The sequence below is a fragment of the Mobula hypostoma genome, unplaced genomic scaffold, assembly GCF_963921235.1.
Source record: "Mobula hypostoma unplaced genomic scaffold, sMobHyp1.1 scaffold_125, whole genome shotgun sequence".
In the NCBI taxonomy this organism is placed as follows: Eukaryota; Metazoa; Chordata; class Chondrichthyes; order Myliobatiformes; family Myliobatidae; genus Mobula; species Mobula hypostoma.
The window spans coordinates 242,501-254,402 of NW_026948252.1; the positions used below are offsets into that span (position 1 = coordinate 242,501).

The window sequence follows — 11,902 nt, forward strand, 5'->3', positions numbered from 1 at the left end:
TCAAATATCCCCTCATTCTTCTAAGCTCCAGGGAATAATTTCCTAAACTATTCAACCTTTCTCTGTAACTCAGTTTCTCAAGTCCTGGCAACGTCCTTGTAAACCTCCACTGCACTCTTTCAATCTTATTTATATCCTTCCTGTAATTTGGTAACCAAAAGTGCACACAATACTCAAAATTCGGCCTCACCAATGCCTTATACAACCTCATCATAACATTCCAACTCTTATACTCAATACTTTGATTTATAAATGCCAATGTACAAAAAGCTCTCTTTACGACCCTATCTACACGTGACGCCACTTTTAGGGAATTTTATATCTGTGTTCCCAGATCCCTCTGTTCTTCTGCACTCCTCATTGCCCTAATATTTACCTTGTATGTGCTACCTTGGTTTGTCGTTCCAAAGTGCAATACCTCACACTTGTCTGTATTAAACTCCATCTGCCATTTTATCAGCCCATTTTTCCAGCTGTCCCAAATCCCTCTGGACGTTTTGAAAACGTTCCTCACTGTGCACTACGCCACCAATCTTTGTATCATCAGCGAATTTGTTGACCCAATTTACCCCATTATCATCCAGGTCATTGATATAGATAATACATAACAATAGACCCAGCACTGATCCCTGAGTCACACTACTAGTCACAGGCCTCCACTCAGAGAAGCATTCCAAGCAATCCTCCACTACCACTCTCTGACTTCTTCCATTGAGTGAATGTCTAATCCAATTTACTACATTTCCATGTATACCTAGCGAATATATCTTCCTAACTAACCTCCCATGCGGGACCTCGTCAAAGGTCATGTAGAAAACATACACTTTCCTGGTAACCTCCTCGAAAAATTCCAACAGATTTGTTAAACATGACCTACCACGCATAAAGCCACATTGACTCTCCCTGATAAGTCCCTGTCTACCCAAATACTTGTAGATCCTATCTCTTAGTACTCCTTCCAATAATTTACCTACTACCGGCCTATAATTTCCCGGATTATCTTTAGAGCATTTTTTAAACAAAGGAATCACGTGAACTATCCTCAAATCCTTCGGCACCTCACCCGTAGATACCGATATTTTAAATATATCTGCCAGGGCCCCTGCAATTTCAACACTAGTCTCCTTCAAGGTCCGAGGGAATACCCTGTCAGGTCCTGGGGGTTTATCTACTCTGATTTGACTCAATATATCAAGCATCTCCCCCTCTTCAATCTGAATAGATTCCATGATCTCACTACTTGATTCCCTCAATTCCATAGACTTCATGCCAGTTTTCTTAGTAAATACAGACGCAAAAACCGACTTAAGATCGCCCCCATTTCTTTTGGTTCCATACATAGCCGACCACTCTGATCTTCAAGAGGACCAATTTTATCCCTTACTGTCCTTTTACTCTCAATATACCTGTAAAAGCTCTTTGGATTATCCTTCACTTTGACTGCAAAGGCAACCCCATGTTCTTCTTTTAGCTCCCCTGATTTCTTTCTTAAGTTTTTTTTTGCACTTTTTATACACCTCACGCACCTTACTTACTCCTTGTTTCCTGTACATGTCATACATCTCCATCTTCATCTTTATCAGAGTTCCGATATCCCTTGAGAACCAAGGTTCCTTACACTTATTCACTTTGCCTTTAATCCAGACAGGAACATACAAACTGTGCACTCTCAAACTTTCACCTTTGAAGGCATCCCCCTTACCAATCACATCCTTGGCAGAGAACAACCTGTCCCAATCGACGCCTTTTAGATCCTTTCCCATTTCTTCAAAATTTGCCTTTTTCCAGTTTAGAACCTCAACGCGAGGACCAGATCTACCTTTATCCATGATCAAGTTGAAACTAATTGTGTTACGATCACTGGAACCAAAGTATTCCCCTACACACACTTCCGTCACCTGTCCTAACTCGTTTCCTAATAGGAAATCTAATATTGTATTCTCTCTAGTTGTTGCCTCTATATATTGATTAGAAAAAAAATTTCCTGAACACATTTTACAAACTCGAACCCGTCTAGACCTTTAACAGTATTGGAGTCCCAAGCAATATGTGTAAAATTTAAATCCCCTACTATCACAACTTTATGTTTCCTGCCATTGTCTGCTATCTCTCTGCAGATTTGCTCCTCCAACTCTCGCTGACTATTGGGTGGTCTAGATAACAACCCATCAACGTGGTCATACCTTTCCTGTTTCTCAATTCCACCCATATGGCCTCGGTAGACAAGCCCTCTAATCTGTCCTGCCTGAGCACTGATGTAACATTTTCCTGACTAGCAAAGCCACACCACTAAAAGTGACGAAAGACCTTTTTTCTGTGCTGTAGTGTTCTATAGTTCTATGGTTCTAAATAGCATAGAACATAGAACATAGAACACCAGAGCACAGGAACGGGTCCTTCGGATCACCGTATTGCGTCTAGTCTATTAAATTCGTAATCAAATGTCCGTATGCTTTCATTCCCCTCGAACCAGGTAGAGTAATCTAGTAGAGCGCTTCTATACCCGCTCCAAAGAATGTGCAACCTTCCTATAATTGTTGTTTTACCCTTCACACATTCCCTCCCAGGCCAAAGTGGGGGTTAATTGTCTGTTGTCCTTCTGTTGCTACAGATACCACTGTATGAGGGGTAAGCATTTCCAGGGTTCCGAACCAGTGACGAAGGATCGGATGTGATTCACCCCAGGCCATGATGCAACGTGACGAGAAGGAGCATGCTCATGGCTGTTCCTGAAGAGTGTGATTTATGCAAGACGCCGGCTGGTAATTGGATACACAGATGAAGACGCTGAGCTATGATAGGCGACTAGGTGGCTGGCTGGAAATGAGATGGGTTATCCGATAAATGAACAGATCCGGCTGAAGGAGAGACGATGGCTCGGTCTGAAGGATGGAGGGAACAGTGATGCTCGCGAACACGTTACCTGATAATCCGCAGTGGTGCACAGGACATCCGAATCCAGACAATGACTGGAAGCAGAAACACATTGAGAGAATTAAACAGCACAGTTGCAGCACAAGAATCAGTCATCCCACACAGTTCAGAGGGCAATGGATCATCAGAAGTGAGCCAACGGAGTCTCGCAGACGAAAAACCACCAGTGTAAGAGGAAGCGACACTGAGAGAGGGGTGCACTGGACAAGTGGGAGGCGGGTTGTTGGGAAGGAGTTTGGGTTGGTGAGGTATGCTGTGCTGGAGAGCAAAGCAGGGCAAAGGTATGATGCGGCGCTGGGTACAGCAGCGATAGAAAATGCTGCGGTTATCAGTAAGGTAGGCAGAGCTTGAATGCCACAGGGGACTCTGTAGACAGCACGGGGCAGAAGGGGTCCTCAGGAGAGATGCGCGGAAGGTGGGCTAGGTCAGAGGATTAGTGAGTGTGGACGTATGGAATGCGAGAGAGTCTACACAGCAAGTGAAGCTGGACAGAGGTGTTGAGTTGAGAAAGTGAATGTGGCTGGGAGAGATTGGGACTGAAAACATGAGGTCGCGCCGAGGGAAACGCGGCTGAGGAGTGGTGGGACTATATCAGGTCGATTGCGATCATGTGGCAAAGGCATATGCAGCCCCTCGATGACGTGTTGAATTGGTTGGTCGTCGGACGTGCGAGAGTAACTCTCCTTTTTCGGCTTTTGACTGCGAATGTTTTATTTTCTTTTTTTTTTAATCAAAGGAGCTCGGTTAGCTGCTCTTGTAGTGTATGTTACAAAGCGCCTCCCGTTACTGACGTGACTGGGCGCAAATATTCAATCCTTATCCTCTGTTGTTCTTGTCCCGGGATACGTAGCAGAGAGAAAGGGATTTACACGGGGCGGTTTGGAGAGCCGGAACTGGTGCAGGGACGTGGGGTTGGGGAAGGAGGCGGGGCAACCAGGACACGGACAGAGCCGGGACAGGGACGGCGACGTGGCTGAGGAGGGAGCGGAGCTGGGCAAGGAATCGGGCAGACCGACAGATGTAGGGTTGCGGACGGAATGGAACTTGGCTTAGACCTTACCGGTCACCCAAGCCCTCCTCGATGACAAGTGCGGCAACCAGCAGAAATAGAGACAGCATGATCACACTGTGGGAAATAGAATCAGTCACTGCCTAGAATTTGCCAATGCATTAAGACCGTTCACTTGGTTGTATAGCAAACAAGATTTTAACACACCGAAACCATTTTAGTACTTAATACCAGGCTACAAAGCCACAACTTCAGTGTGTTGATCCCGATGCTAGGGACTACGATGGTCTCAACATCCACGCACCGTTCCACCTAACACACTCTGCGGCGTATTCCAGGTTCCAGAACCTCCAGCAAAATATATAATTAAAAACTGGTCTCTACACAATCCTGCCGAACCGCTTACCCGGATCTTGGATCTATATTGTGCTCTATTGAAATATCTGATACATGGGATATAATTTCCATCGGGTCGAACGCCTTAGTTAATCTCCTCCACACTATAAAAATGAGGGCACACAGCACAGTGGGGAAGGGAATGAAGAAGGGCGAGAGAAGGGGCGGAGAGAGGCGGAAAAGGATGGGTGCTGGAAGGGGTGGGCTATTGGGAAAGAAACTGCGGGACGGAGATACCCTTTTATATGGGCTTCATGGCAAGTTTTTTTTTCCTTGAATCTCCGTATTTGAGATAAAATAATTTCCCTGCCGCATGAGATGATCCAATCTCAGCTGAAAAGTGACATTTATTTTGATCCTACAAAGCTCATCCACATTCTCCAATGCCCAAGCTCACTGCTTTCCTCTCTCTCCTCAGTTCTAGTGAAGCTGTCTGGAACTAAAATGTCACCACTTCCTCTTCCTACAGCTGGTGCCCGAGCGAAATATTTATTTATTCTAATTTACAACCTTTCTGTCTTCATGTTGCACTGTTGCAACAAGCAAAACATATCGCCCATATGTCCGTGATAGTTTACATCATTCGGAGTGTGTTTGGCAACCTGATCCAAAACACTTGAAGCAAGGAAAAAATGCTCCCTGTCTCCAACCTGCTGAGTGCTTGTCAATTGGATACGCTTCAATCTCTATAACTATCCGTCTATCTATCTATCTATCTATCTATCTATCTATCTATCTATCTATCTATCTATCTATCTATCTATCTATCTATCTATCTATCTATCCATCTATCTCAATCTATGAATGAATGAATGAATGAATCTATCTGTTTATCTATCGGTCTATCTGTCTATCTATCCGTAAATCCATCCAACCATTTTTATTTATTTTTTGCCATTCTTTCTGCCTTTGCACTGTGCTGCTGCCACAAAAACACAAATTTCACAATCACGCAGTATATCAGAGAATATAAACCTGATTCTGATTCTGATTGTTAATTCCTCCTTAAAAGGACAGACCAGCTTCCTTCCACAGGGGATTATCCCTGCACTTTGGAAGACCAGAGCTGTCAGCAGTACTCTGGTGTATCTGCAACAACGGCAAGTTCAACTGGAATGAACTTTGCTCACTTCAGTAATCAGGCTGCCTAGGTATAAAGACCAGCAGTGAGTTCGGAATTTGTTACTCCAGGATGGTCTGTGACGTGCTAGCACAGCTACACACTCTGGATATCACTGTCAACAGGTCTCTGTTCATTTAGTAATGACTCAGTTTTCGGCACCAAGCCAGATGGGCTTATGTTTATGTATCTGCTATCGTCACCCACTGACTCATAGCTACACCTTGGAGAGTGTGGTCAGACATCACGGAAATAGGACCAGTGACCACTCCTCACGAGCCTCAGTTAATGGCCTGGTCTTTGCGATCCGAGCATCACTGAACGTCATTTCCCGAGACTCCCAGTCTGCCAACCCGCCAGAGATTAATTTAATCCCACTTTTTGTTGTGTAATCATTCACCGAGTCTTGGCCTTTAATCCCACCCAAATCTCTAGCACCGTGGTCCGCCCAATACCGAGTTTATTTTGGTGGAATGAAGACGGTACGGCAGGTAGGCTGGGAGGTGGGTAAGAATTCTCCAGAGGCCGAGAGATGGGGGTGAGAGACAGCAACAACGCTAGAGGGAGAGATTGGAAAAGAGAGAGAGAGAGCAGAGCTGAATTAGTGAGATAGAGACTGAACGAAGAGGAACAGTATGGGGTGGAGGGGGTGGAGGAAGAGCAGGAAAGGGTCCGTAACGCAGACAGAGAGGTGGGGAGTGTGTGCGTTAAGGAGGCTGGGAAGGAGGTAAAGACAAACAGACAAACAAAAGGGAGTGAGATCGACAGGGAGAGACAAGGAGAGAGAGAGGGAGAGAGAGAGGGAGAGAGAGAGAGAGAGAGAGAGAGAGAGGGAGAGAGAGAGAAAGAGGGAGAGGGAGAGAGAGAAAGAGAGAGAGAGGAGAGTGGAGAGAGAGAGAGAGAGATGTTTGCAGTATAATCCCTTGTCCCTAATATCCAGAAACTAAAGTTCTGCTGCAAAAACGATAAGTAGACAGACTTACCTCGTTTGTTGACTTGCTGACTTGCTGACTTGCTGTACTGGGTGTGAACCTGTCCGGAGCCTCTATATATGGCAAGATGATACGGGCTGTTGCTATCCAGAACAGCCAATACAGGAGTTGATTTCCTTGTCATGTATTTGCTGATTTGCTGTTGTGGATGTCAATATCCAGTGTCATCTCTCAGTAAACAGAGGCTCCGGACAAGCACACACCTAGTGCATCATTGCAACACAGATGTAATACGGACTACTCATTGTCTCTGCAGTGAAACTGCGGTCTCTAGGTATGAGAGTCAGAAGACTATACTGCATCTACTGTTCTTTCTCTTTCTCTCTTGGTTTCACGCTTTGCTGTATCTGTCTAAGGCACACAATCCACCATCTCGCTCTCAGTAATCTGTTCCCTTGCTCATTCTTCCTGCAGCCTCTTAAACTCTTAGTATTTCAGTTATGCACTCTTGTTCTCTCTCTCTTTCTGTCACCTTCTCGCTCTTTCTGTATCTCTCTCTCCCTCTCCGTCTCTCCCTCTTTCTTTCTCTCTCTCTATTTCTCTCTTCTCTCTCTTTCTCTCTCTCTCTCTCTTTCTCTCTCTCTCTCTCTCTCTCTCTCTCTCTCTTTCTCTCTCTCCTGTCTATCAGACAGACGTGAGAAGCACGGAGAAACTTCTGAAATGCCTGCTTCGCTGCCGCTGCTACTGTGCGATCGAGAATCTCCGGAGGGGAATGCCCCAGATCCTCGGCTTTGCCTATTGCCTGTTGCCGGGGCTGGGGTCGAAGCACTCGGCAAAGATGGCGCTCGGTGCTCTGTGTCGGAGGGCTGGTTGGAGGCTCGAAGTTTTCGGACGGACTCAAGAGTCGGCTGTGGTCGGGTGCTTCCAGGGTGCTGCATCGGCAAGTTTGCGGCGCTGGAGGGAGAGTTTTTATTTTCTTCCTTCTACCGTCTGCCTGAGATGATGGGACATTCGAGGGACTTTGAGATTTTTTTTTTTTTTTTACCGTGCCCATGGTCTGTTCTTTATACAGTTACGGTTACGGTTTTGCACTGTTGTAACAATATGTTATAATTACATGTTTTTTGTCAGTTTTTCAGTCTTGATTTGTCTTGTGTTTCTGTGATATCATTCTGGAGGAACATTGCATCATTTCTTAATGCATGCATGACGAAATAACAATTAAAGAGGACTCTATGTCCTCATAATCTAATCTAATCTCTTACACATACCCCTCGATATTGGTCTGGTATATAGAGACCCAGCCTGCGCTTTGCCTCGCACTTCGTCTTCATCCCACCCAAAGGAACTCAGCATCAGACATAACACCGTGTTGGAGATGTTGTTGAGATTAAAGGCGGAGTCTCGGTTAATATCCACACAATGTAGAGTGGGACTGATGCAATCATTGGCACGCTGGCAAGCTGTGAATAGTGGGAAATCACGGCAGTGGTGCTCAGGTCCCAACAATGAAAGTCCTTTAACGGGGGAGGGGCACATGCCCAATTCCCGTGGTTTCTGTCCATACTCATTAGTGTGTAGTTGTGAGTGCCAAGGAGGTCTTGGGAAGCCGTAACGGGTGATGGATCACTTGAAAGACTGGGTGAGAAAGTGTAGATCGAATATCGTAATGTTAAATGTAATACGTCCACTGCGGTGCAGACGACTGTCATTATTAAATGAAGAGAGATTAATTCCAGATTGAGCAGTTGTGCCACCATGCAAGTGGGGAACAATTGCTGACTTAATCTGCAGATTAAGGTCTATAGGCCACTGCTCCATTTTTCCGGGCATGTCCTTTCCAATTTCGCGTGTTGTTTTTGCTGCTGTACCCGGTGTATTGTGGGCAGCTTAGGTCTCAGAGAGTGCAGGAAGACTTCCTGTGGTGGAACAGTCTTCTGTCCATTGGAGTAAACATTAACAATCAGAATCAGAATACGGTTTATTATCACTGTTACTCAATATGAGTTAAAACTACTGGCTTTGTGGCAGCATATAGATAGATGGACAGATAGATACAGGGATAGAGAGAGAGAGAGATCGATAAGTATCTAATGGTTAAAGGAAGAAAAGTGCAGACTGTTATCTAAATTCAGAGAAAATTCAAACATGAGAAGTGCAAAGGAATCTAAGAAACCCTTGCCAATCTCCGAGAAGGTCAAGTTACTGATTGAGTTCATGGTAAAGAAAACAATTGTAATGCTTCTATTTATTTCAAGGGGAATAGAATATAAAAAAAAAAACAGGAGATATTGCTGACGACGTGTGAGACACAGGTCAGTCCGCACTTGGAGCGCTGTCACCCATATTCCAGAAGGGATGTGTTCTCATTGGGGAGAGTACAGAGGAGGATCACGAGGATTATTCCGGGAAGGAAGGGTGAACATGCGAGGGTGTTTGGCACCTTTGTGCCTGTAATCAGCGGAATTTAGAAGAATGCGGATTGATCACATGGAAGCCTACATAATGTTGAAAGTACTAGTTTAGGTGGATGTGGAAACGATGTTTCACATGGTAGGAGTCTCCAGAAAAAGAGGACACAGCTTGAAGTTTGAGGGAATCATTTTAGAGCAAAAGGAAGAATGATTTAGTTTAGCCAGAGAGCTGTGAATCTGTGCAATGCTCTGCCAAAAACAAATGTGCAGGCCAAGTCCGTGGATATATTTTAAAAAAACTTTGATAGTTTCCTCATTAGTCAGGGCATGAAATGTTATGGCGAGAAGGCAGTTTTATGCAGCTGAGTGGGATCTTGCATCAGACATGATGGATTGGCGGAGCAGAGTTGACAGGCGAATGGACTAATTCTGCTTCCATGTCTTAGGGCCTTATAGTCTTATTGGAACACACACTGAGGTCATTTTGTTGCTGACAAGCCATATGCAGCTCCGTCTAACTTTCTAAATGCGGGGGTGATCAAAGCACCGAGCTAGCAGATGGCTTCCAATATTTGTATGTGTGATTCATGTTGAGTTGGAAGCTTTGCGGAGAATAGCGAGGGGCTTCATCAACTAACTACCCAGTAGGCAAAGTAGGCGGTGGCTTCAGATGCTCTCTAGACTCATTCTTGATGTTGTTCTTGATGCAGTGTGCCCAGATGAATTAATGAGCTTCTCTTTGCACAAGGGAGCTACACTAGAGGATGCAACATTTCCGATTGGAGTCCTTAAAATCATGAGTTGTTTTTCTTCTCAAGCATTGGCTCTTGTGGATGTCAATATCTCGTGTCATCTCTCGTTATGTACAGGCTCCGGACAAGCGCATACTTAATACAGCAAGTCAACACAGAGACAATGTGGACCACTCACCGTCTCTGTAGTAAAACACTAGTCTCTAGATAAGAGAGTGATTACACTCCACATATTGTTATTTCACCTAACAACAGGAATTCTGCAGATGCTGGAAATTCAAACAACACACATCAAAGTTGCTGGTGAACGCAGCAGGCCAGGCAGCATCTCTAGGAAGAGGTGCAGTCGACGTTTCAGGCCGAGACCCTTCGTCAGGACTAACTGAAGGAAGAGTGAGTAAGGGATTTGAAAGTTGGAGGGGAGGAGGAGATCCAAAATGATAGGAGAAGACAGGAGAGGGAGGATCGTAGAGATGCTGCCTGGATGCTGCGTTTACCAGCAACTTTGATGTGTGTTGCTTGTTATTTCCCCTTCTCTTTCTCCGTTTCACGCTTTGTTTTTTCTGCCTAACGCACAGACTTCCGCTCTCATGATTACCTCTCTTCCCTCTCCCACTCTTCGTCCAGCCTCTCACTATATCATCTAGGTTCTCTCTCCCTCTGTATCCACTCCCCTCTCTCTCCCTATCGCTCTTTCTTTTTCGTCTCTTTCTCCCTTTCTGTCTATCTCTGCCACACATATCTCCGTATTTGTCAATATAGGTATACACGTCGCTGGAAGGACTGTCTGGGACCCTGAATGGTGTGCGGGAGGAAGTGTAAGGGCATGTGTTGCATTTGCTCCGCTTACAAGGATAAGTGCAGGGAGGGAGATCGGTAGGAAGGGATGGAGGGGGCGAATGGACAAGGGAGTCTCGTAGGGAGCAATCCCTGCAGAAAGCAGAAAGGGGAGCGGAGAGAGAGAAAGATGAGTTTGGTCGTGGGATCCCGCTGGAGGTGACATTCAGGGCCTCAGACACTCCTTCGCCTGTGAGTCGACACTTCACCTGTGAGTCGGTTGGGATGATATACTGCGTCCGGTGCTCATGGTGCTATCTTTTATATATTAGTGAGTCCCGACGCGACTGGGAGACCGTTTCGCTAAACACCTGCGCTCTGTCCGCCAGAGAAAGCAGGATTTCCCGGTGGCCACACATTTTAATTACAGGTCCCATTCCCATTCTGATACGTCTATCCACGGCCTCCTCTACTGTCAAGTTGAAATCACACAGAGGTTGGAGGAACAGCACCTTAAATTCCGTCTGGGTAGCCTCCAACCCGATGGCATGAACATTGGTTTCTCTAACTTCCGCTAATGCCCCTTCTCCCCCTCTTACCAAATCCCTTATTTATTTATTTGTTTGTTTGCCTCTTTATTTCCTTATTTTCCTCCCTCCCCCCTCCTCTCTCAGTCTCCCTCACAATAACTCCTTGACCTTTCTCCATCTTCTTCTTGTGCTCCCTTCCCCCTTTCTTTTTCCCTAGGCCTCCGTTCCCATGATCCTCTCCCTTCTCCAGCCTAGTATGCCTTTTGCCAATCAACTTTCCAGCTTTTAGTTTTATCCCTCCCCTCCTGTCTTCTCCTATCATTTAAGATCTCCCCCTTTCCCTCCCTCTTTCAAATTTCTTACCATCTCTTCTTTCAGTTAGTCCTGACGAAGGTCTCGGCTCGAAACGTTGACTGTACCTCTTCCTAGAGATGCTGCCTGGCCTGCTGCGTTCACCAGCATTTTGTTTGTGTTGCTTGAATTTCCAGCATCTGCAGATTTCCCCGTGTTTATTTTTTTTAAATTATTTTCATTTTTGCGCGTGTTGGGTCACTTTAAGAAAAGTCATCGAATTTCGGCTAAAAATGTCATTTAGGGTGTTTTTACTGCTGTCTAATGTCAAAACCGGTCAAATTTGACCCGAACAGTATACAAAGGTTAATATACCAAATCTGTCACACACCTGACGAAGTATAGTCGCTGTCTTGCCTTGTTTAAGCTACATCGATGTACTGGGCCGGCTTAGGTCCCGAGCCGTCTTGACACCCAGGAACTTGAAACTACTCATTCTGTCTACTTCTGACCCCTCTATAAGGATTGGTCTTCATTCCTTTGTGTTTCCATTCCGGATGTCTGCAATCAGAACTTTCGGTCTCCTAATGCTGAGTGCAAGGTTGTTGCTGCGTCAGCACTCCACCAGTTGGTATATCTCGCTCCTATATGCACACTCTCCTCCATCAGAGATTCTACCAACCATGGTTGTATCCTCAGCAAATTGATAGGTCTATTTGAACTATGCCTAGACACACGTCATGGGTA

At 45.4% G+C, this 11,902-nt stretch overlaps 1 protein-coding gene across 1 annotated transcript in view; it reads right to left on the reverse strand.

Annotated features, from left to right (window-relative positions):
- LOC134342195 (uncharacterized) overlaps positions 1 to 6,488 on the reverse strand; it is a 49,708-nt gene extending 43,220 nt beyond the window's left edge. Inside the window, exons 1-3 of the mRNA XM_063040166.1 lie at positions 6,443 to 6,488; positions 3,995 to 4,060; positions 2,924 to 2,969 (exon numbers count right to left, since the gene is read on the reverse strand). Of these exons, the coding sequence (XP_062896236.1) occupies positions 2,924 to 2,969; positions 3,995 to 4,053 (105 nt within the window). The 5' untranslated portion in view covers positions 4,054 to 4,060; positions 6,443 to 6,488. The remainder of the gene's footprint in view (positions 1 to 2,923; positions 2,970 to 3,994; positions 4,061 to 6,442) is intronic.
- Positions 6,489 to 11,902: the final 5,414 nt, after the last annotated feature.